The sequence below is a fragment of the Nicotiana tomentosiformis genome, chromosome 8, assembly GCF_000390325.3.
Source record: "Nicotiana tomentosiformis chromosome 8, ASM39032v3, whole genome shotgun sequence".
Taxonomy (NCBI): domain Eukaryota; kingdom Viridiplantae; phylum Streptophyta; class Magnoliopsida; order Solanales; family Solanaceae; genus Nicotiana; species Nicotiana tomentosiformis.
In genome coordinates, this window is record NC_090819.1 from 127,115,943 (window position 1) to 127,124,727 (window position 8,785).

Here is an 8,785-nt window from a genome sequence, read left to right on the forward strand (position 1 = left end):
CCAAGCAAAACACTGTATATATTGTATTAAAACTAAAAATTGAGACGAACAAAGAAGGAGAAAAGCCATAGCGCCGTAGATTTTGAAAGTTCTATTTTTAGAAGAAGCCGTAGATCCCAAAGAAGTTGAACCCAAATGCCAAAAATAGATTTTGAGCGGCAAAATCAGATGAAAAACGAATTTGTTTTGAGTAAATCGGAATCTAGGTCAACAGTATTAGTGGGCCTTAGCCGAAGAACCAAATATAAGTTTTTAGAAAGAGCAAGGAGAGAGAAAGAGAGAGAGAGAGTTAAGGGAGAAAAGAGAGAGGGTTGAGGGAAAAGTTGAGGGATTAGTTGTATGTATATATTTGTACTTTGCTATAAAATATAAAAAGTGGCTATAAATAATAATATTTTTAAAGTATTTTGGTTTATAATAAATAGGGTGCATTATTTAGCTATAGCATGTAAAATTTCCTTTTTTCAAACGGAAAACTTCAATTGGGCCTAATGCATTTACACTTGGCCCAATTCAGCCCATCGCCTTTTCAATCTTGTGTTGGGCCCTATAAGTAACCAAGAGCTAGGCCGAATTAACCAGCCAAGCCTATTTGGTTACGACTTCGTTCCAGTTGAGGCATTTCTCCGGTTCGAAACTCGATCGCTGCAATTCTGCTACCACACTCCACAATCCACAGCCATTGGAGCTGGATCTGGAAGCTCTCCGGTGCGCAGCAGCAACAATGAAAGGGGAGAAGCAGCAGAATATTCCAACGAAGAAGCCACGCTTTTGGAGATGGGCAGTAGCATCAATAATCTTCAGATTAATTCTCATTTACTTCCCCAAAAACCTTAACTTAGCTACTCGTCCTGAAGTTTCTACTCCCGTCACCAGTCTCCGCCGCCGTAAATTCACCTTTACTATTTACCAATTCTCTATTTACACTTAGAAAACATCAATGCATCATTCTTTTTCATTGACTTTTTTTTTTTGCAGTGGCTGAAGGTTACTGGTTAACACAGTCATCGATGTCGCCGTATGCTGGTTCGTTTCGTTTACCTTCTCTATCTACAAATGCTTTGTTTAACATTTGTCCTTTTTTTTGGAATATATAATTTGATTAATGCTTTGATTTTGAATATTCTGGAAGGTTCTATGTATCATGGATCTCCGCTCTTGCTCTCGGTTCTCGGTCCGCTTACAATGAAAAAGTAAATTTTTTAGCTTCAACTAAGCATTGTTCGTATTTTCGCACTCTGTTGTAAGTTGATTTTTTCTCTTTTACCATAACCATAACGCAATTTATTTCTTCTTAATTGTCATTTGTAGAATTGAAGGACAGCCTTTTCATCTTCTATGCAGGTATTGTCTCTTTCTTGCTTTCCACGAAAACACACTCTTTTGAGTTGTACATATCAGTGCGGATATAATAGTTAGGATTTAGTTATATACACTACAATGTAAAAATTTATTTGCACTGTCGGTGAATTTTAACCAGTGATAGCAGGTCACTTACCATTTGTACCAAATTACCAATTAATATTTATAACCATATTTATCTATAATCACCTAATAAGTGACCCGATTGTGTAATAATTAAGGCTTGCATTCGTTTAATGATAACTTTATACATCATTGGAAATAACATTTGTGGAAACTTCTTACTAACTCCTATACGGCAAATAATGGTTGGTTAATGTTGAACTTTCAACGGCTGCGTTTGTATTAAAGATCATACGGCGATTATCCTCTGAATGGGTTCGTAAATGGTTCACTAAGGAACTTCAGTAAATGGCATTCTTTTCCTAATTCTTGATTCCATACTCATTGCCCTTAGCTGTCATTATATCAGTTGAACATAGTGACACATATAAGAAGCGCATGGAGATGGATAAGTAATGAGCATTAACTATTCTACTGTATTATTAACAGAAAGAAAAAAGCATATGCTGTAAACACTTAACCTCTTTCTAGAAGATCCAAATAAGAGTAATGGTCTGAGTACATTTATACACCTGCACTTTCAAGAAGGTTGGTCGGTTCACTTCAATGAAGCTTTTGGGAGTTGTGTGTAAAGTATAACAAATACTTGTTTGCTGTGGTTCTTGCTTTTCCTCAAAACTGTTTAAAGCACGAAAATTGGTTTACTGCATTATCTGCTTCCATCATCATCACTTTATAGCTCTTAGTTTTTTCTTTCTTTGCCATCATTTTTTCTTTTAAAATAAAGACTTAGCTCCAGAGTATAAATGTGAGTTCTGGGCCCCAATGGACCTTTTTTGTAGTACGAAAATGAAAAAGTGTTTAAAAGTATTGTAGCGTATGGCTATCATTATCATAAAATAAGTTTCTTGGAGTGTACATAGAACATTTTCCTTTAGAGAAATTAGCCCCAGTATTTGGACCAACCAAAACAGAGAGGATACTTAACCTGAGACAATAACCTGAGAAAAAAGGAGTATCATATAGCTTGAAATGAGTTACCAGCATGTAACCAGTGTTGTGAAGAGCGTGAAGCGAGAAAAAGCGACAAACCTCATTTCGCTTAAAGCGAGAAGCGAAGCGCTCGCTTTTTTGAAGTGAAGCTAAAGCTCCAATAGAGTCTATTGTACTCTTGAACAAGGAGTACATTTTGGTTGAATCAGTCGAAGAGTCGCTTGCATCAACGGACTCAAGAAACATGCTTCCCTTAGGAGAATTCACCAAGATATTGATGATCATTTTTCCATTTCTCGCCGTCCACTTATCCATCATAATGGAACAACCAAACTTGTTCCATTCTACTTTGTGCTCCTCCACGATTTTGTTCACCTCTGCCACCTCTTTTTTTAGATATGGCCCTCTAACTTCATGATATGTTGGAGGCTTCATTCCTGGACCATATTGGCCTACGGCCTCAATAAAAGCAGAAAAAGTGTCAGTATAATTAACACAATTAAAAGGAAGACCTGCATCATACATCCACCGCGCAAACATTGTAATTGCACGATCCCTCAAAATTGTTTTGGCATCAATTTGAGGATTACCACTTTTTCCTTCCTTATCTCCAGATTTTTGCGAGAAGTAACAATCCATAGGACCTTTGGTCTTGCCAGTAGATCCACAACTAGAAGACATTGGTTGCATCCTTCCCCGCTTTTGTGATTTTGGTGGAAGCGACGAAGCATCGTCACCTTCTTCTGTTTCATCATCGTCATCAAGATTATAAAGTTCTTGTTCATGAATCAGTTGAGTCTTTTAACTCTCTCTTTTTATGAAGGAATGCTTTCAAATCTTCCTTCACATGCGACGGAACTTTAGGACAAAATGCGACATTTGGATCACCGCCGATTAGATGCGCTTTTTGACGATAGATTCCTCCATTTAAAATCTTGTCACAAAAAAGACATCTAATTGCCATCTTGTTGGTTTCGCAAACTCTTTCAGAGTAAGCCCAAGACGGATCTTTCCTATCTTCTTTTGGCGCCATTAAAAGAACAACTACATAACACATAAGAAAGGCAATAAGAACTAAGAATAAACTATAAAGGATATAAAAAATCATAGGAATTCTCTGTTAATAACTGGAAAAATTGGGCAGTAAAATTCTGGAAAAATTGGGCAGTAAAATTCTGGAAAAAATTCGCCAGCATTTCGCTGCTTTTTGGACGTTTAGAAAGAAAAAGAATAAGAAGAAGAAGAAGAATGGAAATCATAAGTTCAGAACATACCTCTTGAAGTCTTGAAGTCTTGAAGTTGAAGAAGAAGAAGAACAACCCTAGTTGATGATTTGAGATTCTTTCAGAAATCAGAAGTGATGAAGAAGAAGTCGCTGCTGTTGGAAGTTGAAGAATACTAGTCGCTGTGGTTGAAGATCAGTGTTTAATCCAAAAAACTTGTTTTTAATAAAATAGGGTTGGGTATTTTAATATAGAGAAGCGGACGCTTCTTCGCTTCGCTTCGCTTTCCCCGCTTCTCGCTTTTTACAGAGAAGCGGTCGCTTTTACCTACCTGAGTCGCTTCAGCAAGCTGAAGCGCTGCCTTTCACGCTTCGCCTCGCTTCTCGCTTAAAGCGATGAAGCGAGCGCTTTTTTGAACACTGCATGTAACATGTTTCCACTTTTGCCTCCTTCAACGCTGAATCTCCATCTTTCCTCTAGTCTCCTCAAATATCTTGTCATGTTAATCTTTCCGAGACTATAAAATTTGCAGATAGAAATGATCTCATCTTGAGTTTATTTGTTACTTCCTCATGCAGCATCATTTCTAAGTAGCTCTTTCAAAATTATGAAATCGCATGGACATTCAACCCATTTTTGGATATAGTTTGGTTTCTGTGATTGCAGATTTCATCTGTGCCATGCTAATCCGAGCAACTGGCCTTAAACTTCGCATGACATATTGTGAGAGATTAAAATTGCTGGGTTTGGGGAAGCTCTTTGAAGTTTCTGGTAAATATTCAGCTTTAATGCCGGAATTTGTTTGCTTCACTAGTTAATGATGCAATAACCACCATTCTTTTGTTTCAGAGATTCTACCGTCTGAGGACATTGCTGCTCTCGTGTACTTGTGGAATCCTTTCACCATAGTCACATGTGTGGGTTTCAATACAACCCCTGTGGAAAATCTTTTTATCATCTTGTCACTTTATGGAGCCTGCATCCGTAAGAAGTCAATAAACCTTTCCATATGTTTGTGAATATTTTCTTTTCTGCTTTTTATATATAGTTTCCTCACCTCTCCTTTTACCCGTTTTCCTATTTGCTTTTATGGAAGTTGGAAACTAGGCATATTTACTCCTCCCTTCTTGGTGCTCTTGAAAAAACATATTCTATTATACTCATCTGATGTAATGAATATAGGGTGCTTATAGAGAGTCATTGTCCATCAAGGGTAATACAATAACAAGACTGATTAATTTGCTTGTTGTATATACAGGAGTAGCCCCATTGGCAGCTTTTGGTTGGGTTATAGCATCTCATTTGTCTCTCTATCCGGCAATTCTCATTATACCTGTAAGTCCCAAATGTCATAACGGGCTGAAAATTTTGCTTGAGTTTAAATGGAAAGAGCAGAATTACCTATTTAAGTGGGTCATTTTTAGCTTGTGTAACATCAATGTCTATGAACTCTTCTAATTTCTATTTTGTTCTTCTCGTTCCAGGTAATCTTACTGTTAGGTAATGGTCCAGATGCAACCCCAAGGAAATTGCTCCTAATTTGTAAGAAAGATGAAGATGATAGCTCAAGTAAAGGCCGGGTGGAACAAAATGGCCTGAAAGAACTTAAAAGTTTCTCATGGAAACCAGTTGTACTCTTCTTTGTCTGGGCTTTTATTTGGACCTTATATGCATTGGTTTTGTGTGGCATCTTTATGAGAAACTATGGCGGTCTTTCAGAAATGTTTAGAAGGTACTAGTTGCTTACTTTTGCTTGTCATTGCCTAGAGAACTTTCATTTTTAAATATTCGATTGAGCTGGGTTTTAATGGAGCGACATTGATAAGAAGGATCCATGTAGCCGATCCCAATTAGCTAAGGATTGAGGCGTAGCTGTTGAAATCCTTGCTGTTGTCATTTCCTTAATTTGAACTCTATACTGTTGATAGGAAAAAATCCACAGTCTTTTTGTTTTAAATTTTTTTACTTATCATAGAAAAACTCAGACATTTTATTTTTATAGCTGTTGAATGCCAACTCTGGAACATTTAACTATAGATTAAGTTTTATTGCCCCAGTCCTTCAGGAGCTTTTATCGTAGCTCGTAAATGGTACTCTTGTGGTGTGAGTAAAGCAGCAGCTATTCTATTGTGTTTCTTCATATCATGCCTGCCATTGCGCCCATCATTGCTCTTATTTATCACCTTTCTTGCTATCAAGTTTCAACATTTGGAGCTTTTCCTTATGCTGTATCGTCCAATCAATTCGATGTCATTGATTGATCTCATTGTTGGACACTGCTGCATTTGGCCAAACATATAGGTCTTTGTTTAAGCTAAGTAGATTTGGTAAAGAATATTGTGGCAGTGTAAGTATCTGCAGAATTATCTATTTCTTTGCAGTGCTATCATTTTATGTTTGTAAGCAAATAATCATGTACATTATTGGCAAAAAACTTGGTTGAGTTTATTTGCTTCTGTATTGAGACCTGTTGATAACTCTATATCATTATTGACTTGCAGGACCTACGGATTTATTCTTACTGTCAAAGATTTGTCTCCAAACATAGGTGTGTTATGGTAAGTGACTACGAAGTTGCTTTCTCCATGGATTATCTCTTCTTCTGTAACCTCTTTGTGCATCGTGGCTGCAGGTACTTCTTTGCAGAGGTCTTTGAATTTTTCAGAAATTTCTTTCTGATTGTTTTTCATGTGAACATCCTTTTCATGATACTGCCACTAGCCATAAGGCTAAAACACCGACCGTGTTTCTTGGCTTTTGTTTACATGGCAATCTGTTCAATGCTTAAACCCTATCCTTCAGTGAGTACTCTCTGTCCTATGTGAATCTCTGATGCTTAAATCCTACCCATTAGGGAAATCTCTTTATCCTGAATATCAGTTAACTCATGAATAATAAATTTTTTCTAAATTTGATGTTTGAAGATTGAGCACTTCAGCCTTTTACATTTTGAGCTAATCATGGATGTGTGAAATCATGACATTTGCAGTATAACCGGAATCGTGTGTGTGTGTGTGTGTGATCTTTTTTTGCATGGCTTTTTTTTTTTTGGGGGGGGTTGGGTTGGGGGAAGGGGTTATCATTGTATAGAGCCTATGCAGTCCCATTTCTAAGAAGATGTGTGAGACTGTGCTAGTTGAGAGTTTCTTGATTTCTCCATTGTGATTAGGATGCTGGATTTATCATCTAGTACTCTATCTATTTGTGAAGCCTTTGTCTGGCTCTTTTGGTTCAGTCATGATGCTGTTGTACATGTATCTTCCTATGTTAGGCTGATCCTGAAATTATGTTCTGGTATTTGCCCTTTTTTTTCCACTCTGGGATTTACCTCATATTTACAAAGCATAATGTTTCAGGGGTTTACCTCATATTTACGAAGCATTAACTGCTTTTACAAATGCTTAGCATGATTAGTTAACTACCAGATGCCATCTCTGGTAGTTGTGCTCGAATTTCTTAAAAGTTATAATGGTTGCTTCAGTTTTACTAGTGCTAGCTTTCATCATGTCAAGAGTAAATTTGTTCAGCATTTTTATTGCTTGCATCTGTTGCAATACATTATGATCATTTCTTGACTTCCACTTAACTTGGTTAAAATTCATCAGGTTGGGGACTCAGCTCTGTACTTGGCTTTGTTAGCGTTGTTTTGCAATGAGTTGGCAGGTAGTAAGCATACCATTTTCTCTTGATTAAGGTCCTAATTGGATCATATCTGACCGTTATACACATTGCAGAAATGCAGTTTTCATTCTTTCTCTTTTGTGGGTATGTTGGAGTTTCGCTTCTTAGTCCTGTGATGCACAACTTGTGGATATGGAGGGTATGTATTTGCTTCATTTCTATGCTTATGCATTGTTGCTCTCAGTGTACTATAAACAATAAGGCAATTCCAGATATCATCATTAGGTACTTACGCAAATAGCTTACTACCTTTGCAGGGAACTGGCAATGCCAACTTTTACTTTGCAACGGGAATGGCTTATGCTTGCTTCCAGGTTCGCTTTTGTACCTTTCCTGGTATATTATTGCATTGCTGTGAAACATGGCATGTATTAAGAGAGTTCCCAGTCAAATTAATTGCTATCTGGTTTCTTGTTGTCTTGTTGAAGTCTGCAGTAATTGATCAAACCTGTTGGTCTTATTTTGTGTTCTTTCTTTGTCATGGAATACCATGCTAAGCAGCTTATGATATTCTTGTATAGTGACATAGCTTCTTCTGAGAAAACAAGGTTTTGTAATCATGGTTTTATTTGCAAATCTAAAGTAACTAGTAAAATCACCTTCTTTCTATCAGTAGAACAACATTCTCGACTTTATCTTTTCTTAACTCATGAATATATATTTTTAAGTTGACTAGTCTCTTCTGAGGTTGACTGAACGGGTTTTAAGACGCTGCTCCTCATCCATATATATATATATATATATATATATTTTAATATTGTATATTCTTACCTATGCAGATTGTATTGGTTGTTGAGAGTGTGAGTGCTATGTTGAACCATGACAGAAAGATCAGAAAGTTGGTTGCAGCTACATAAACTTGAGATCTTACACTAAATAGGGGTGCATCCCGATCACACGTGACCATCTGGGGCCAGACAGATCCATATTATTGCTGGTTGCATTTTCTTTATATCAACTCCGTAGCAAGTTAACTGGATCTGAGTGTGCTTCCATGATTGGAGTTTCTGCTGATGGCTCATAGGTGGCCATTTAATGAGTGTGTCATACTATTTACTGGTACACGGGAAAATTCATACCACAAAATGGAGTATGGCTATTACGCGCGCAAGTTGTATACTAATGTAATCTCTCTCACATAGCAATTATAATTTACAATGTTATTGGTTATATTCTCATCAATCGAGGCATGGTTTTGATAACGAGCTTGGTAATGGCCTTGCTTATTGCCTAGGCCAATTCCCAGCTGACAATACATATTGTCATGTTAAAGTACAACAACAATATAGCCAGTGGAATCCCATACTGGGGGCGGGTAGTGTGTACGTTGAGCTTATCCCTACCTTGTGAAAATAGAGATGTTTTTAATAGACCTTGGGCTTAAGAGAGCATAATTGTCATGATAAAGGAGAAAGGTTATAATAAGAAAGCAGTTCATGAAAACGAGAAATTGTAAGCAAGAA

The 8,785-nt window shown here is 37.0% G+C and overlaps 1 protein-coding gene across 2 annotated transcripts; it reads left to right on the forward strand.

The window, feature by feature from the left end:
* The first annotated feature begins 586 nt into the window (after window positions 1–586).
* LOC104117996 (uncharacterized) lies at window positions 587–8,524 on the forward strand. Of its 2 annotated transcripts, none has more exons than XM_070182770.1 (14): window positions 587–887; window positions 979–1,026; window positions 1,133–1,193; window positions 1,312–1,344; window positions 4,288–4,412; window positions 4,491–4,625; window positions 4,900–4,976; window positions 5,126–5,373; window positions 6,143–6,199; window positions 6,274–6,442; window positions 7,247–7,304; window positions 7,376–7,461; window positions 7,580–7,636; window positions 8,102–8,524. In XM_070182770.1, the coding sequence occupies exons 1-14, from the start codon at window positions 725–727 to the stop codon at window positions 8,177–8,179; spliced, it is 1,395 nt and encodes a 464-aa protein (XP_070038871.1). In that variant the 5' UTR covers window positions 587–724; the 3' UTR covers window positions 8,180–8,524. The 2 variants fall into 2 exon arrangements, with proteins under 2 accessions (XP_070038871.1, XP_070038872.1); XM_070182771.1 differs by having other exon boundaries at window positions 591–887; window positions 6,143–6,189; window positions 6,363–6,442.
* The last annotated feature ends 261 nt before the right edge of the window (window positions 8,525–8,785 follow it).